Here is a 20,097-nt window from a genome sequence, read left to right as displayed (position 1 = left end):
TATTCCGGTCCAACCTATATACTGGTTTTTACAGTAGGACTTGTGGAAAAGCCTATTTGCAGGGTTTCACAACTCCTATACTTTCAGGACAAGTGACGTAACTTCCATTTCTGCTATAATATTTTGTGACTGCATTTCAAATTTCGCTTTCCCCCTATATATATATTTTAACATAACTTAGAACCTATGAACTCATTAGTAGAACTAACTTTGTTATTTGTTGTCTCACTGCAAAAAAACTAAACGTCTTAACATTCTTGCTCTATAAACCTCAGAGTTATTGCTCTAAGATGCATGCTAACTAGTTGAGACATTAAAGGTCCACTGCAATGACATTTGGAACCGAGTAAAAAGGTCAGTTTCAAATGAAGGGTGTCTGTATGGGTGTTTACCGGGTGTTTCTACGAAGACTTTAAGTAATATTTAAAAATAGCCATAGTGAAATATAAGGACAGTTCCCTCGGAGACATGCCATCAGTGGTGGCGACCATGGGATAACTGGAATGTCTCCGAATTAACTGTCCTTATATTTCACAACGGCTATTTTTAAATATTACTCAAAGTCTTTATAAAAACACCCAGTATAAAGCAGCTTCAACGCAATATTTTATGCCTTAATTATGATGGATGTGGCATAGAAAGTTTGCAAAAATATTTTTGCCACCAGAATGTGAAAAAAAAAAAAAAGATATTTCACTACTCCTCTTCAGAAATGACTAAAAACCTAAAGCACTATGAACTAGCGTAGCGCCTGGGCATGACCTCCGAGATCTGGTGGCACACTGAAGATCTCAGAGGCCATGTTCTGTGACCTGTGTCACATTTGCTAACTACCAGGTGCTCGCGTCATCTGCTTAGACACTACTTAAGTAAGGGTTAATAAAAAAATTACACAATTAGACGAGACAAGCTGCCTTGTCAAGATTGCTTTGGTAACATGCACGACTCATTTATAACTAATTTAGCCAAAGTAAAATTTTTTTGCAGGCTGCCTTTGTTTTAAATATGGGAGAACTTCGTGCCTGCAGCAATTTGTCGGTGCTGGTGACGTCGACGGCAACCGCCAGGTTGGTCTGCTTCTGGTCCATCAGACCCAGAAGGCGTTTGGCAAGCAGGCAGCGGGCAACCTGGCTCCGGTGGGCATAGTTCTCCTGCTTGGAAAAAACACAGGAGTTGCACTAAGTATGCCACGGCACTGTGAAAATTGAAACAGTTCACTATCAAAGATTGCGACAAGACAGTGTGAAAAAACACGCAGATAGTACAATGCAATGCTGCAATATAAATGGCATGAAGCTTGATTGAATTAGCCAGGTAGCAACTGTAGCAAATGACAGGAGCACGGCCTTGTCGCTTGTAGCTGTTGGCTGCTCACGTCATCAGGACGAAGGCGATGTGTGATGCTTGTCGAGGGAATAATGCTGATGACATGTGCATGCAAATTGAAGTACAATACATGTCTAAATATATGTTTAAATACATTTAAGGTGTCATACTCTTCTTGTCACAAGGGCTAGGCCTTGTCACAAGGGCTTGCACTAGGCCAGACAGCCAGCAGCAAGTCGTCTATTCGGGCCCATATCCAGTGGCCAAAGTTGTCTATATGTAACCACAAATACATCCAGCGAGGAAACGGCAACGAACGTTCAGCCCTGAAGAAGAGGCAAATAAAGCTTCACTTTAAAGGGGTCCTGAACCATCGCCCGGACTTGGCAAAAAAACACAGTCCATGGATAGCATATGCTGCTGTGAACATCTCTGGCAAATTTTGCAGTCGTGCACGACCCATAGAACTCGCCAGCAGAGTGAAGAGTTACCTTTCTCTCAAATGTTCTCTTTTCAACAGAAGCCTTCTCCTCGGTCATTTTGGCTACCATTATTTCATCATATAGCAGGCTTCCATAAGCGGCTGCTATTGGCCAATAGCCGACATCAATCAAGAAGGGTGCTTGGATCAGTGTGCTTCTTCCTGCTGTTACCGTGTATATCTATTGACGCAGTTTAATAAACAGCCAAAATCTGCATTTTGAATTTTGGTAGGAATTACATACTTCTGTAAGTACAACTATTGCACTATCGCCAATTATCATCTGCTAATGCTCACCAGCGCCCACCAGTGTAGGAATGAAAGTTTGCCTACACTGCCTATCGGTGTCATAGCCATCTGGTCTCACTAATTTTTATTAGTTTTAGACACTCAACTAGTCTTGGACTATCGGAAACTTAACGTCAGACCAGACGTACACTTGCTAGCACAGGCTTACTCCTGGCTAGACACCTTGGCAGAGTTGGCTTCGTACTGAACTATTGTGCAAAATGTGTAATTTGGACGTTGCTACTATCTGGTGCAGACCAAATCTGGTCCCCACCATATAGCATGGCCGGACTGGAGCACATGAACTCGATGATGCACTCCAGTCCTGTCGCGTACATAGTTAGCCACGACAGTTGCACGTAGCCATGTCGAACGTTGGGTGCGTCTGCAGTGTAGCATATATACCGTGGCCGCCGCGGGGTGCTGAGATGAGCGCTCTCGCTGAACTCCTGTGGCTCGCCGAGGACAACAGCATGATGCAATTGGTATCTGTGGATGACGTGACTCAAGGCCCGAGCGCCAACATCTGACAAACAGGTCATCCACTTCCCGAGTTGCACACCCTCGAGGTGCGTCGCCATCAGGGTCGATGCTCGTTATGTTGGAAGTCTTTCAACACAAATAAGGAACGCAGCATCCATCGCTTAGTCAATGTGCGCGCTGGCGCCATACTCGCACGAGCGAAGATGAAAACGAAGTTTGTTCGACCCTCGAAAATTGTGTGATTGCCGTAGAGATAAGTCCTTAAGGAAATGTGCTACTCATGTCACTCGGTGCGAGAATAGCCGCGCATAGCTACCTAGTACACTGTAGCACAGCAAAGGGATGAGACACCGGGAACTCGAACGTAAGCTGAGATAGCCTCTGAGCCTGGCTCCTCGTAGGCACCAATATCTGAAGTAGTGGTGTCTATGTGAACGTCCAAAATCAAATTCGAACTGCACATCATGGTGACTTTCAGTAGGCAGAATGCTGTGGGCACCACCCTGCTCTGCCATAGCCTTCGCAGTGAGTGCAAGGCATTGAAGAAGGACAGGGAGTACCACAAAGGGGATCACAGGCGATCTTTGATTGCCAATAACTCTGCTTCTGCTGAACGCACTGAAGTACTTTTTGCTAGAGCGTATTTCTGAAATAGTCTGTTTTAACGTCAAATGGATTTCTCGACTTCAATAAAAGTGGTTTAGAACCCCTCTATATGTTTCACACCATCCAAAGGCGTTGTCTCATAGGTTCTGAAGTATGAATGATCAAGACAAGGACATATCAGCAGGAATGAGCTTGAAGTAGTGCTTCATATGTCCTGCTCTATTTCTTTTTTTGTGCCCTTATCTGCCAACTCCAAGTAACTACTGTTCACTGTGATTAACCAACTCGCAAAAACTTCTACATTGATTAACATTCTTGCTCCTTTTGCTCAAGTGCCACAGCAAAAGGGTGAAAGCTCCTCCACAGTGAGAGTACAGCTCGTCGCCATGGCAGGCCTTAGGTGCACCATAGCATCTTCTATTGCACCACACGCAGGAAGTTGTACCAAAGTAGAGAACCCAGTGCCTGCTCAAGCATAGATAAAGAGATAAAAACACTAGTTAGCTAGATAAAACAGAAAAATGAGGAGCCATGCATCCATCTGCCTCGCGCGAGAAGTAGCCAGTGCAGCACATAACATCTGCCTCGGTGGTAAAATATAGATTTTGATTGTGCAGTGAAACTGGCTTTGAGAACTTTAAGAGACCATTGTCCAATGTGCCAACACTTCCTTCTCTGACATACAGAATGCACATTTGGTATTGTCACGGTAATGAAGATCAACTGTACCAAGAAGTGCATGCAGGCTCTCGCAAAGTTTCTGCTCTTACGATTAGGCTTGGTGGTGTAATACCTTGTGCAAATAGTTGTGGTTGCATGATCCATGCACCGCATTTTCTGTTTGCAATGTCCTAACGTGGTGAAGGCCACATGCACATCCTTTAAGAGACTCTGTAATGTTCCTAAGAAAACTGCTTACGATGCATAGATGGTATCCCTATGCAGTACCACTTCTTTGCAACAGAAGGAAGTCGCAAAACATCATACTATGCTGCAAGGGTATATGAAGTACAGTTCATACTATCGTAGCATCATAACTGCTAATGCACTTTGTCAAGACACATATTGAAAAACAAACAATACAAAGTTTAGCTAGTGGTCACACAACAAGTGCCAACTACTGCACCATGCACGCCAAACATTATGTCAGGTCAGTTACTGTATGCGGCTGCCATACTTTTAAAGTTTATAACTTGCACCAATGCGGCACTGCCCAGTGCACTGCTATGAAACAAATGCGCAAGGGAAGGGAAATGCAGTCAAAAACAACAAAGAATCACACGAAGCACTGTATTCACTTGAATTTGCCGCAGCTGTGGCCCAGCGGTAGAGCGCCCACTTCAGCTCCAAGATGTCGTAGGTTCGATTCCCACTGCCACCGCGCACCCTTTGGTTTGTCGAAAAAGGGGAACAAGCATACCCACGTCCCGGTGATTGGCTTTCTTCAGGGGGGATGTACATGGGGAAGGAGCCTGCACCTTTAAAATCCTGTCATAACCCTTGTGAGCACCCAAAAAAAAAGGCAACTTGGGCCGCTCCCATGGCGGTCATTTCCCATGTAGCATCCCAATGGACCTATTAGGTAGGGACACCCTCAGGCTCAGAACAAACAACCCCTTTCCAAGCATTAAGGTCCCATAATGGCAGTGCACCTGGCCGGGAGCATGCGTGTACCTATTTTACTGGTAGGTAGTTGGCGGCAGCTCGAGTCTGCCTCTCACAGGCATGGCGGACGCTCTTCAACAAGGTCATCTGTGGCTGGACAAGGGGCACCCGGAGACTACGTACATAATCTTTACGGGGCCCCCTTTCCAGTTTCAAACACCCACAAGTAGCTGAGCACCAGGCCTGGAGACATCTCTACCCATTAGAAAAATCGGCGGGCTTCCGGTGGCACCAGGATTTGAGCCCAGCACCTCCGGCGTACAAAGCTGATGCTCTATCACTAGGCCATTGCTGCAGTAAGAAGGAATCCTTATTGGGGAAGATGCTGCGAACTTCCCAATAAGTGGGTGTCCTTCCAAGCATCTGGAGCTCCCCATAGTTGCCGAGCACCAACGGCAGCGCTTTGTCTCTATCAAAGCTGCAGTGGGGCAAGGGGTGCCCAGAGACCTTCGTAAATCTTAACAGGGCCCCCTCTCAAGATGAGCACCTACATAAACAACCAAATTCCAGATCATGGTACATCTTTACCCAGAAGAAAAGCTGGCAGGTTTTCGGCAGCACTGAGATTCGAACCGAGGACCTCCCGCAGGAGGCGGACGCTTTATTGTTTCACCACCAGAGCAGTTACAGATGCTTCAATGATTGCCTCGATGACAAGCTGATAAAGGAAGCTCATCGTTTCCTCAAATGCGAGCTGACCAGTAAAAAGGAGTAAGCACAACAATATCAACATAATAACAATACTAGTCATAACTAATTTGTATGAATGCACAAGTGGAGATGCTCTGAAGTAATAGCTCACACATCATCATACTCGCTTGTCGTCATGGGTTCACTGTGGCCATTGTATTGGGACGCGACATGCAAAGGTTCAACTTGAATCCAACCCAACTCATTTTTTAACATTCAGTACTCTTAAATAAAACTATAATGGACTGGATTTAAATTTACACAACGAGTGGCCAGATTGGGAAATTGTAGGTATAGGATCAGGGCACGTGGAGCAAGACAGGCAAACAGGAAGTTTTCAAAAAGGCTTTTGTCTCTGAAGTTAGGATCTTGCTTGATGAGGAGCCATCAAAGGTCAACGACATGCTCATGGCCCCTAACCAGCTTCCCTGGCTCCCAAAAAAACAAGAGAGATAGACACGATAAGTTTGTCTTCCTGTTCCTGTTCTTAAGTTTGTCTTCCATTCTAAATGACTGTGTAACAAACTAAACCCAACAGTAAACTCTCACGTGACCAACCTTGCTGGGAGAAGGCAAAACGAGGGAAGGCACCAGGGGCGCCTTGACCGTCTGCACGAAGGTAGCCACCTGGTTGGCCATTTCCTCGCTCAGGCGCTTCTTGGCCACCAGCTTCTTCATGATGGTCGTGATGCGAAAGATGCTGCATCATCATTCACAACCACTGTCACCAAGTCTTCAACAAGGCAGTGACTATGAAATTAGATGGTGCCATGCTCAAGGCACAAAAGAAAAGGGGGGGGGATAGCAAGAAACAACACACAGAGCATATACTTAATGCTTTTTCTTGTCTACATGCTATTCATATGCTCTCTGAATAATGCTAAACAGTGCAACCAATGGAAAATAATGAAGCCTCCTTAGTGAAAAGACAGAACAACCAGGGCCAATAAAGACTAAACATTGGCTACATTGGCAAACATACACTACTTGACCAATGGGTCAGACTGGAGACATTGACCTTATATTGGACAACACCGAGTCATCATTGGCCCCGCTTTAGAGCTCCGAAAAATGGCCGATTTTCTTGTTCGATTTCCTCAGCATAAGAGGTGCTGCTGAAATAGTGCATTGCGTCACTGCTTTGTCCCCTTTGGAAGAATAGCAGACCGATTGAGTTCGAATGTATCTATCGCGCATGCACACAAGAAACAACACACAAAGAAAAGAAGACAAACCCTCTCTGACAACTAAATGTTTATAAGAAAAAGATGTGAAATTTATAGTATGAACAATAAAGATCATATTGTTCATAAATCTCCCATGATTTCCTAATAAACTTATAGTTGTCAAATAGATCTTACCTTGCCTTCCTTTCTTTGTGTGATTTGCTACTATGAATAGTATGTCCTCTCCCTCTTGAAGTTATTCACCATTTTCTTCAACTTCTTCCCTGTCTATAAAAACTTTTCCACGTGGCTCAATGAAATGTCTCTGGCTATTCTTTTTACAACACATTTGGCAGTAACAATAGTTGAATCTGACAAGACACTGCTTCCAGTTCCTTTTTATTTTGATTCACGTGTGCTGCCATCTTGGGCTATGTTATGAAGTTTCTCTAATTCTGTGCACAGCGATAGCGGTCATGCAAACCTTAATGTGTCCGTACAACCACTTCTGCACATACAAATAGCCCATAGTGCCATGCATCGGTTGTTACAGTTTACAGGGGTTTAATCTGCACGTGCGACTGGTCCCTTCTCTGATACTCACCAGGCCAGAAGAGTGGCACACACTCACTAGAGCTTTCCCCACAGCCCTAAAAGTCAGAGTTGTCGTCCCTAACCCACGATTTGCAAGGAGTTGCAACCATGGCAGGTTCAGGCCAATAGACAGGCATGAGTCTTTCAGACTGAAGCCATTTATTTATCACCCCGCCTCTTGGCCCCAGTGCAGTGCAGTGCGTGGCCTCACGATGGCCACGCACTGCAAGGGTTCCACTGGGCAGTAGTCTTCACAGCTGAGACAAGTTGTGGCTGAATGCAAACCATTCAGCCTAAAGGCCAAGTAGCATCAAGGGAATGGCGTGTAGGAGTCTCCGAAAGTCTGTAAAAAGTAGTAGTCTTTCTACTTCCAAGAAACAGAAAAAAAGGAAAGTAGGTGCCTTGGCTGCAGCAAGGCATGAAAGGCAGACGAAGCGGTGAGCACGCCCTCTCCCCATGCAATCCTCTTTATCATGCACACGCAACCACTGCATGGTAACTGAGTGCAGCTGCTCTTGAGATATCGACGTCCATGCGGATCCTCACATCCCACCTCATTATCACCCTATGGCCACAAATGAGCCACCGTCACACGGGGTTTTTCTGAGAGGGGCCGACTACTCCACCACCAAGACAATGAAGTCCACGTCAATCAGGGAGCAGCCTTTGTCTTTCATTGCATTGATTTGATCCCGGCAGGTCATGCTGGGATGCTGCATGATGATGATAGTTGTGGAGTGCCAGGAGTCTTCTATGACAATGATGATGCTTCGGGGCCTTCTGCGTGGTCCTCGCCACTGCTGCCAGCAGCCATCAAGCAAATTCCAGATCTGACCTGGTGTGCCATATTAGTTAGCTCTTCCACAGTTGTGCTGTGCTTCCGGTCATGATTTGGGGTTATCTTATTCTCCTTATGTCCAGTGGCTTGCTGTCGGTGCAGGAGAGGCTGTTGGTGGCTTTTGTTGAGAGGAAACTCACCACATACAGAGAACACGAAACCCATACTAGGAGGCAGAGACCTATGGCCTGGTGACTGGTGTTCATAATCATCTGTCCTTCAAATGGCACAAAGAGACAATTACGTTTCTTCTTAGTGCAGGCTTGTCCGTACATTTTTCCATAGGGCCACTGAGAAGTAGGATGTGGGTTGATCTGTGCCGACCTGGCACAGATCAACCATCGAGCCGTTGAGAACACTTCTTGCCTTTTGCTTGGTCTCACTGATGCTTACTGACTCGTGGACATGCGGTGGCAAGTTGCACCTGGATGGCTTCTCAATGCCACCTGGCAGGCTGGACCATTCCACCTAGAACCTCCAGGAGTGGCAGGCAAAATACGGTGCTGGCTCGGCCACTCATTTTGGAATGGTCAGGCACACTGAAAATACAGGGGCTCAATCTGCGTGTGCGATCGGTCCATTTTCTGGATCACACCAGACCAGCGGGACCGGCAGTTGCTCCAGTTTCCTGACTGACCCGCAGCCATATCAGTCAGCGCTGTCAGTTTTAGCCCAAGTATTGCAAGAAGTTGCAACCACCGTGGGATCAGGCCTAAGGGAGGGAACATGCACGAGTTTTTCTAAATGAAGGCATTTATTATCGCCTCCATCAACCAAGGCGGGCATCAAAAAACAGGCCGCAGTGTTCCACACAGCTGGGGCAAAGTCGCAAATGGGAATGCGCACTTTGGGAGACTAAAAAGAGTTCAGCTCACCTCGCGTGGTTTCACGCTCTCGGCTCTGAGGCAGTAAGTCTCTCACCATGGCCAGATGTTGCAAAAGGAACGGCAGGTGGCACTTTCTGCAGCTGAGGCGAGTTGCGAATTGTTGCAAACTCTTCAGCCAAAAGTTAGAGCAGCATTAGAGCAGTGTTAGAGCGCAGTTATGCTACGTCAGCAAAGATTGGATGCTCTAGTCTAGCATTGCTGGCGTGGAAATAGAACATGTCCTATCTCACGCATGGGCCACTGGAGCAGAGTGCGTCGCCCGCTAGGTTGGCTAACCAGCCCAAAATGCTGGCCTATCTACAGTTCGGGTTCACTGAAGCGAGCGCACTGAGTTTGCACCTTTGACAAACAACAAAGTGCTCGTTCGCCATGCACTTGTGTGCTTTTGCTGGATAACAACCAATCACCACGCTGCTGCAGGACACGTATAACGTGCTGAATTTTATAGAGAGCAAAATTTAGCGATCTTAAGTGTCGCGGGCATGACTTACCCAGCCTCGCCGGCCACTGCCTGGCACTCTGGAAACACCAGATCCGCGCCTTTAACCTAGCTACCCACCTTAGACCGAGTCAACTACTGCCATCTGTAGTACAGAATGAAATGAGATTGAGACTCGCTACAAAGTGTGCATAAAGTCACGGCCGGACCCTGGCCATGGTAAATTTTCACCCGTTTCGCTCTGGCAGCATCGCATTTTGGCATCGTTTGGCACCGCATCTACACCATGGCTGTCACGCTGCATTCTCCTTTGTGACAAATGCAGTTCCTGCTGGCAGTGTTTTTGGAGCCGTGTCAGAAAGGCTTTCATTGGTCAACTTCAACGCGGACGTTGTAGAGACGCATGAAATGTCTCAAAGATGATGCACCATGGGAAATGATCGCTCAAGAATATTGCCCCTGAATACAATGTACATTTGCTTTTCCTGCGCCGTTGCAACTTATAGTACTTATAGTCATCCCGAGAAAGTGTTTGGCAAGCTGATCTTCCACAGGTAAGTGACTGTGCTCGCGAAATGTAGCCTGTGCAGCTTCATCAAAATGCAGTTTACGTGCTTTGTGCGCAATGGCTGGTCCGCGTTGCACTGGCCTGCTGTGATGCAGTGCACGCTTAAGCTCTGAAAGCTGGGACAGGAAAGGTGTGTTCAGCCTTCCTCTGCACAGCGTGTTTTACTGCAAAGCCAAGGTTAGAATGATAGTACATGCATTCAATTTATAGTCAACTAGCCCAAGTGAAATTTCGTTGCAGTTGGCCTTTCAGCATAAAGAAGTCAATGTAGCAGCTAGTCTCTCCCGTTGGTTTGGGCACGGTCGACGGCTACTGGACTGACTAGGCGGCACCAGTTTCAGTTTTGCAGAGGTGCCGGCAGCGTGTCAAAACTTAGCTTTTACTGCTTCAGTCAGTGGCCGAATAAGTTCATGCAGGGCCGAGTCTAAAATTATTGAACGACCAACTGTTCAGGCGTCGGAAATTTTGGTTGTCCTTATTTTGGTTGTTAGTTTGGTTATTTTGGTTGTTTTGGCGAGTGGCAGTGCCACGAAGCTGTCCAGGTCTGTACATGGTGTGCCTTAAAAAGATATCAAAGTTTTGCTTGCTTGAGATTTTCCCACCGTGTTTTAAAGATGGTTTTCTGAATAGAAGGCAGGTGTCACAAAAATTACGCTTCAGATCCTGCCCTTTTCTGGAAAAGTCCTTAACATCTTGCTTCTTTGGTTAAAACATGTTGGTGGGCTAGTTGGTTTGAATCCATGATAGAGTGGGTAAGTGCGACTAATCTAGGACGTAGAAAGAAGCAGATACACAGAGACAGCACTGTCTCTGTGTATCTGTTTTTTTCTACGTCCTCATTCAGCCACGCTTACGCACTCTATCATTGCTTCTTTGGTTCCGTTTACAGAGAGTTGCAAAAATGTTGGTTCCAATTAACAAAACGTTTTTCGCATTGCCCAAATACAGAACCAACTAATATAGATAAGGCTGTTCTTGCGTTTAAGTGCCAATTACAAGCAAGCAATTTCCATTTACAGAGATTTTACTGTGATTAATTGCTATACATATTAATAAAATTTTTCTCAGAAAACATTTTATTGTTTTGTTTGCATAAATGTTCTCTCCAAAATCAAAAATAAATATGAATGAGTTTTTCTGATTTCTTTCTTTATGTGCAAAGGTGTTTGGGCTTTCTGGTGTTAAGAAATAGAAGACCCAACCCAGAAAAATCAGGAACCTTACCTGTGTAGCTGAATGTTCCACTTGAGCAGGTTCTCTTTTCCACCTTGTTCACGGTCCAAAAACACCACAGCGTCGGTCACCACCAGGCCAGCTGCGGAAAGCGCCTGCAGACCATGCCACGCTCTTAAGTTAATCAGCTGTGAGTACTTCGGTAAACCATAGTTCCCCACTGAAACAAGAGTGGCACAGGAAGCGTGCACCCAGAGCAGGACAATGAGACAATCGAAGCTTGTATTGCTTTTACAAAGGTCCACTACTTAGAAGAAGCAATATAACCAACTGATGTAGAACAAGCTCACATGAAGGTGTCCTTAAGCTAAAAAGCTTAAGCTAAAAAAAATTCAAGCAGAACCCACCTAAGATGTTTGTCCAAGTTATGAGAGAGCATTCGCGCAACACTCACACACACACATACTTTATGCAACGTCTCTTACAACACTGTTTACTTTATCAAGCTTGTGCGCGAGACAGTTATCACGGGATGTCAGGCGCTGAAGCAAGATACCTACAATTTTGCACCCCTTTTTCATCTGTTAGCATAACACTGAGGGTGGTAACTAGCTTACCAAACTGCAGGCCTGAGTTCAGTTCCTTGCAAGTGACTAAATTTTTAAAATCTCTTTTTTATGCAATCATCATTTGGAGGCCACACAGATATTCAGCGAGGCCAAAGTGGGAGCAGGTAGGCAAAGAATGCTCTCGCATTGAAAGAAAACATGGCACTCCATAATGACCTAGCCATTTAGCATCACCCATTTTCAAGTCTGCACAAGTGAACAACCACGCATGTCAATTAAGCAAAATAGCTCCACAGCACAGCAGAACTGTGCAAAGGAGGAGACAAAAAGTCACCTCAGAAACTTTTGTTTCAAATTCAAATTATGGGCTTGTGGCAGCCTCACGGTCGCACAGCAGCAGCCAGACACCCTTTCCCCTATTTGACTGTAAAATCTTATCGTGGTTGTGTGCGGGAAAGGGAAATGGTGAGAGGGTGCGCAACCGAGTTGTAGAGGCTGGACGATCACAAAATAAAGTTTTTGCTTGCTTTTCAGCCACGCACTACTCGCTTCTATCTGCTGATTTCCAGCCGCGCTCGCATCCAGCACAAAAGGCTTTTTCCTCCCAAAGCAATGCACAGGCCAAGAGCATGCCACGGTGGGGGGTTCCGGATTAACTTTGATCGGCTGCAGTTCTTTAACAGGCACTTAAACCTAGGTACATGAGCATATGTTGCATTCCACCCTTATTGAAATGTGGCTGCTGCGGCCAGGAGTTGAACCCGCAACCTCACGCTCGGCAGCTGAGTGTCATAGCCACTTAGCAACCACAGTGGGTGCACCGTTTTTTTTAAGTGACTTAAATACTGCATGTCTGACATCTAAGGACACTAAATATGCATCAGGATTATGTACAGTTAGGCATAAACATTTCAGACGTCGTTCCACGACAATAGTGAATTGCTGCTCTGTCAATTTAATGGCTCACTATGTAGCTAGCAAAAACAACGCAAACTGAAAACTTTATTTCGAGGCAACATGGCCCTGGCTTTGCATGCACTCAACTTGCTTGCCAATTCTGCGTCCCGTAAACTTTTGTTGTTGACTGCACTCGCAATGCCTGTTGAGGCGATTATCTCACTGCAAGACAGAATGCTAAACGCATCTGTAGCAAAGGTTCTCTGAGACTGCCACTACAATCCCTGTTAAGTCGCATCCTTCACATTGTTCCTATGAGCAAGCATTTTGAATTAACGCAATGCGTGAGATGCTGGTCATGCACAATGATTCCATCCAAACAAGCAATGACATTGTCTGTTTGCTTCCCACAGTTGTCCTGGCTGGTCCCTGTCTCAGAAACAAATGCTGCCCTTGAGAAACCCTACGTGTGTCACATGAGTGCTCTCTTGTCAGGCTTGAACAATGTTCGCTGTGCATCTGTCAGCATCTGCTGCTTGAATAATAAACAGTGCTTCACTGATTGCACCTAGCTGATAGCATTTAAAGTTGAACCTCAACTTAACAAACCTGGATATAACCAATTATCGGATAAAACAAAGTAAATCTAAATTGTTTCTTGCCAATATAAGCATGCAACGAGTATCAGATATTGACACGTGCGCTTACTTATCCTTTCCTCTAGGACTGCATTTCACCCACTAACCACTTAAAGTTATCGCTCAGTGCGAGGTGTGCCTTGCACGATCGGAACTTAGTGGAATGTAATCTATGGTTATATCTGTTGTCTGTTGTCACCAAAGCTGGTGTAATGATTGTGCGCGCGATATGAATTGCGTGGTACTTTCGGGAAGACACGTGGGCACCAGCAATTACTCTGGATACTTTGACGACTCATCTACAGAAGCCGACACGCTTGGCCAGCAGATCAGATTTTCGACGATCACCGACTGTGTTCGCTACTATCGTTTTTCCTTGAGTGTAGCCTGCTTTTGAGGGCACACGTTTGCCCAATAATACGCTAGCTTCGTCATTCACACTTTTGCTGCTGTGTTCTTCCCCCGTCACTACTATGTGACAATATAATAAAATTATTGTTGTGTCAGGCCTGACTTCGTTACAACAAAGTTTGACTGTATTTTGATGTCTGAATGGCAAACCCAGCCACTTGCAATGTTGTGCACAGTGCTCTAGACGACCTGCAAAATATTTGTGAGAAAAATAAAAACCAGAACAAATAACGTCTGGCAAATCTGCCAAAGCGTGATCCATTCTCGAGAACACAGCACAGGAAATGTTGTGACACATGCGCATGCGCTTTGCAGCAGTGAAATATTGCACCAGGCAAATGTTGCCTTACAACAATGAGAGTATTGTTGACATAAGCTGAAACAACTCACGCAAACAGGGACGGCGATGCAAACACGCAGGACATGCACTGACTGCCAACTGCGTCCTATTGAAAGAATGCCAGCTTTTTGTTTTCTCTGTCCAGTGTGTGTACCCACGTACTGGGCAATATCAGTTACACTCATTCTAAACATGCCATTTGCTCAAAAGACTGTAGCTGATACTGTTTTGAGTACACAAGATTGAGCTGGACAGAGATTGCAAAAGCCTGGCTTTGTTTTAGTTAAAACGCAGTTGGCAATCAGCGCCTGTCCTGCGGTGGATGCATGAGCTGTTATCTTTGTTTTGTTGGGCTGTTCCAGTTTACATTTATGATAAAAGATCTAGCCCTCAGCAAGATGACACTATATGAAGCGAACATTTCAGAATTGTAGCTACACCTAATTGTAAATGATAAACAGACTATTCTATACAATACACAAAAATATGCTTTAAAAACCCAACGTTATGCTGATGTACCAGTGATGAGGATTTGGCGAGACATTTAGAACAGGAAAGTTTTGCCCTTCGTTTCCTCCACTGCACTCTCTCTCTATACAGTTCAGCCTCACTATCACAAAGTCTTATCTGACAAAAAAATAGCTTTACCATATCTTATGCTCGTTATAAGCTTGTATTTGTTGCTTGCTGATGTCAGTGAGATATCTTTACTTTGCTTCGTTATATCCAATATTTTATTATATTGAGCTTCACGTGTAAATAGCAGGCGATCCTACAAAGGCTAGGCCATGGCCGCTGGATAAAAAAAAAAAGGTGCGGCCTGCCGCGTGCATCGAAAACGCTGTCATCCGCCGCGGCGCTGCCAGTCGGAGACTATTGTCTCGGATCGGCATAGAAAGTGCATGAGGAATGTGCTTCAAACGCCGTCGCCCGTGGAAACCAACGCGTCCCCGAGAGCTAGCGACGTTCGGCGGAGCCAAGCAGCCGAGAATGCAACTACGGCTGTCACGTTCGCTCCCACAGCAGCCCGCCTGACGTGGCAGGCCGCACCTGGTTTTTTTCTTTTTTTTTTTTAATCCAGCGGCCGTGGCTAGACATACCTCTCACTGCTGGCATTCGCTACTAAAAAATGGTGTGTCACATTACTCACTCACGTTATTGAACACTCACATTACATTGAGCTGTATGATTGCTGCATGATATGACTTAACTACTGCACTGACGGCATCAGAGATCTCTATCTCTTGACCTCCGAACAGGCAGAATAACATGCTTTCACTTGCAGCAGCTACAGCATGCCCCCTGGGCTCACAACAAAGATAATGAGTTATTGCAAAATTCCTTAAACATAGGGAAGATGAGATAATTAAACTATTTTCACTTGATTGCTTTTGCCACAGAATCATGCACTTGAAATGACTCAATGTAGTAATTGGACAAGTAATTACGCAAGCTATACCAACTTTTGTAACCAGAAGAGCCATATGATTCATCCCAATGGGAGACTTGAAGCACACCATCCGAGCAGCTCATAAACATTTCCAGAATTGCAGGAAGCTTATGCTGCAAATGTATACACCGTAATGAATAACGGCCAATTTCACACATAAAAATGGAATCGAACACACGAATAGCGCAACCGTCATGGCCTTCGTAGATGCTCACGAGTGACGTAACTGCTTGTGCCTCCCCATCAAGCGAGCACGAAGCGATTCAGATGATGGCTTGATAGGGACACTCGCTTGATGCCCGCCGGAAGTGAGGCCCAAGCAGTCTCGTCACTCATGGGTGTCCGTTAAGGGCGTGGCAATTGTGGCAATTATCTTCGGCTGTTCAGCTTCATTTTGCCGCGTGAAATTAGCCAGTTTTCATTATGCTCTGCAAGGATCGGCAGCGTAAACTTCTTGAAATAAACCTTTTATGGGCAATCCCACCGTGCACCATAGACACACGGTTGCACCACAAGCAAAGAGTATGCGTCGAGCGAGTGGGCTAGCCTAGGTGCCCTTTTGCCGTGTTGACACCATGGGAGTACGAAAAAAAAAAAAAGAAAGAAAAGAGAGAACAATGCACCGCGTCTTTCTTGACGCTCCTGACAACATAAGTACACACGCCTACAAGCATCTACATTTGTATTTCTATGCAAGAAATGAGAAGGAAATAGCAGTCTATGGGGTTAAAACGACTGCCCCCTTTTGAGGGGAGTAAACATATCACCTCCATCGTTGAAGAGTTTGTTCACAGAATGTCACGTTGTTGTATGGCATGCAAACAAAGAGATCATGGCTGCCTAAAAGAAAAGGTATTTGTGCCTCTTCTGCTGCCACAGTGGTGTGATAAGATAAACGCACACACATTGCAAGGTTTTTGAAACAGCCAGGGTGCTTGCCGGTTGGTTGCTCATTTATTCTTATTTCTAAAGAAAAAAGAAGAAAGAAAGGAAACCTTGCCTATACTCCTTCTATTTCATAGGAAGACATTGTTTTAAGATTGAATTGATGGCCTGGGTACTCCCAATATAGTTGTTTCTGTGTTGCAATGCCCCAAAACCAGAGCTAGTAGCTTGCAACACCGTCTTCATTTGAGCGCATTGATCACAAGTGAAGTAGGTTGGTGCTTTGTGGTGGCAATCTCTTTGAAAGTCAATCTAATCAGCTGCATTAAATAAGAAAACATTAGTTGGGTGTTTTCCTTGCAATCACAAGGAAGCGATCTGCTTCATCAGAGCACTTTGCACCGCATTGCGGAGCACACTAAAAAATTTTACATTTCCCTTTCAGACGTGGCGCTGGACATTTATGAAACAATGAACTGGACATTATCGCATAAGAAAGACAGAACGAAAATAATTGTTTTTGTTATGCTTTAATAAAATTGCATGAAAAATTCTGAAGCGATCTTCTCTCGCTACACATCACATAGAAAAATCAACTAACGCTCACTTGTAAAAAACGAAATATTAAACAAGGCAGACCATAAACCAAGTCTACCTGAAAGTTGCCTCTGCAGCTGTGGAACATATTACCAAGTTTAATATTCAATCTGCAGATTGTTTATTACACCTAACTTTCAGTTTTGGCCGTCACCCATTCTTATTCAAAGTAGAAGGGCGTGCACACTAAACAGGTGAACGAGGTTCTCAGCTCAGCTGTAAAAAAAAAAAAAAAAAAAAGGAAAGCAGTGGCATGCGGGATCACTAGACAGTCGGCATCACAAAAAGATGAAAGGCCATCGCCGCTAAACAACAAAGAAGACATTCTTGTTTGAATTAGGCAGTAACATGGGTCACCTTGGCAAAATTGCTTCATTTAGTACTGCTGACAGGTGCTCATTAGACGCAGGAGGAAAGCAAAAAACAAAAAAAAATCTGAGGTTTTACATGCCAAAACCACGATTTGATTATGCAGCATGCCGTAGTGGGGGACTCCGGAAATTTGGCCAGCCTTTGGTTCTTTACATGCACATGGAAATCCAAGTACATGGGTGTTTTTGCATTTTGCCCCCGTTTTATGGCTTGCGAGCATGTCATAGAAAGGTCTATCCTGGAAATGGTTATGAGCTCCTACGATGGCATGCTTCATGACCTCCATTGGGATCAATCCCAGGGTTCCATGGTTAAAAAGGTTAATTAGTCTAACCTCCCTAATTATTTGTCTAATTACTACCTTGGGTCATTGTTCAAGTGTATGGGTCTGTGGTAAAAGCAATCAAAAGGCAATCATTTAATTATCTCATCTTCTCTGTTTTGAAGGAATTTTGAATGCATTTCGTGAAACACCCAGTAAAGTACATTACATTTTGGAAGCACAAAGATGCATGTGTGATAATAATAATAATAATATGTGACCTGACATAACTTTACATCCACAAGTTGCAGTATGTGAAGTAGCTATTCCACAGAAAGCGTCGTGGATAAAAAAAAAATTTCGCTGCAAAACATGCTGAGTGAGACTTCTATGACTGCCTTACATGAGTAGCTTCCACAGCGCGGCCTCCTAAGTATGAAACAGGGCATAATAATCAACCCTTCTTTGACAAATGAATGAGCATAGTTTCCAATGAGTACCTTATTGGCATAAACTGGTTTAGTGTTACTCTTTCCTCTAGTTTAGACTGCTCGGGCTTGCCTGAAAATCTAACACCAATAAAAGCGGGTTTCTGGAGACTCTCGGCAACACAATGTTAGTCAGTATGCACAACACATTTCCATGTATTAGAAGCCACACCAACACACCTGAGCAATCTCAATGATGCTAGATCCACTGCTGACGATATCCTCGATAATGATGCACTTCTGGCCAGGATGGAAGGTTCCCTCAATTGGGCGTTTCGTGCCGTATGCCTTGACTTCTTTGCGGACCATTACCATAGGTTGCTCCGTTGCCATCGACACACACTGCGTAAGGGAATGGTCACCAAATGCAAAATTACTTGCAAGCGTCATCAACAATGATCTAGATTTGGGATGTACAAAATAAAGGCAAACATTATTTGCACGCATCTGCACTGATTTGTATATTAGACGTCTGTTCAAGTATCTCAGTGAAGTCATTTTTGTGATTCTCAGCATAAAGGTTCGTAAAGATTTTAGTCAACGGCATCTTTTTAAAGGGCTTTATTGCAACACCATGTGCTGAAATGACTTGCATCTGTAATTCTCTGCGAGGTCATTTGCACTGGTCAAAGAATCGAAGTTGATTACCGCAGGCTTTTCTCCAAATGTTTTTTCCACAACTAATGCTTGCACCTTCTTTGGAATGCTGTAGCTGCATTATGACATTCCAGCTTAGTTGGTGCATAACACTGTTAAGTAGTTATGTCCCAATTAGTACAGGAACCAGGAATCAAGAATTAGATGTCTTGCTTAAAATAGGCTGTGGTCAAACATTACTAGTCCAGCATATATGATGATTACAGTCATACGGTTTTACCTGAAATTTATTTTATAACCTATGGTCGCAACTATTCGTCCAACATATGGTGGCTACAGTCATGCGGTTTGTCCCGAAATTTATATTCAATTCTCAAAATACTTTATATAAAAGGCATATGAACAGCCAGAGACGCAGTGCCGCTACATGTTGAACAGATGAGAGTTTTAGAATATATGATCCTTGATTGGAACGAAATTATTGGAAACACGGCATTTTCACGCCCATAGCGTAAGGGCGCCAGAAAGCTGAATAGGCACCTTCGACAATGCTAAACCTTGACGTACACGGAGAAGCTTTCCAAAAGCGTTAGAGAAATGAATTCGTCCACGTCGAAATGCAATGCTATGACCTGCAACAGCTATCTGATCCTGCAAAAGCAATAATAAAGCCCGTCAAAACATCGGGGAAGTCTGGCAAACACCAAATCTCTCGAAAAGCGCCTTAGAAGTCTGTAGCACCGTACAACTGTGTTACCTCACCGTAGCAATGGGAAGCGCCGTGTATGGAACCCCGCACAGAAGGTCGCCCTCGATTTTGTCTTCTTTGATCTTGGCGACGACAGCATCGGCGATGTCATGCTGAAACGTGAAATGGAGGTTTTTTTTCCTTCTTTTTAAAGTGGAAGTCGGCTGCACAGCAACAATCCAACCATGCCTACTTGTAATATCCATGCTAGGTCGACAAGTTGGAGTATACATACAAGTAGTTTCGGGTAGCTCACGGATACTCGGAGGTCCACGTAGAACGGAGAGGTTATGCCACTCTTCAGCGTGAACGTGCCGAACTTGACGGCTCCGGCGTCAACCAACTCGCACGCCAGAGTTTCTCCCATGGTCACAGGCGGAACACGTGAACGGGCTCGTCGATGTTGCTCGGCACGAACAGAGCGTCACAACTGGACATCAACAGTGTTACGTACACAGGCGACGGCTCGATCAGTAGCGCGATGGGGCCCAGCGATGTGCTTAAGCAAATCGTCTTCAGGGGACCCGCTACAGATATCCCGCGCAGTTTGCGAAGCCGACCCAGGCGCGAGTCACGTGCGAAAAACTTGGACGTGCAAACAGATGTGGACGTCGACGTGGTCGAGCGGATCGTTGGCAT

General features: G+C 44.9%; 1 protein-coding gene across 2 annotated transcripts in view; it reads right to left on the bottom strand.

Annotated features, from left to right (window-relative positions):
* r-l (rudimentary-like) overlaps positions 1-20,054 on the bottom strand; it is a 32,255-nt gene extending 12,201 nt beyond the window's left edge. Inside the window, exons 1-6 of one of the 2 annotated variants that reach the window (XM_055064336.1) lie at positions 19,652-20,054; positions 19,473-19,571; positions 18,294-18,455; positions 11,256-11,359; positions 6,098-6,239; positions 1,023-1,151 (exon numbers count right to left, since the gene is read on the bottom strand). In XM_055064336.1, coding sequence (XP_054920311.1) covers positions 1,023-1,151; positions 6,098-6,239; positions 11,256-11,359; positions 18,294-18,455; positions 19,473-19,571; positions 19,652-19,825 — 810 coding nt within the window. In that variant the 5' untranslated portion in view covers positions 19,826-20,054. The remainder of the gene's footprint in view (positions 1-1,022; positions 1,152-6,097; positions 6,240-11,255; positions 11,360-18,293; positions 18,456-19,472; positions 19,572-19,651) is intronic. The other variant, XM_050167682.3, reaches the window with a different exon arrangement.
* Positions 20,055-20,097: the final 43 nt, after the last annotated feature.

This window comes from Dermacentor andersoni, chromosome 11, assembly GCF_023375885.2.
Source record: "Dermacentor andersoni chromosome 11, qqDerAnde1_hic_scaffold, whole genome shotgun sequence".
Lineage (NCBI taxonomy): Eukaryota > Metazoa > Arthropoda > Arachnida > Ixodida > Ixodidae > Dermacentor > Dermacentor andersoni.
This window is presented reverse-complemented; position numbering and strand designations above follow the sequence as displayed.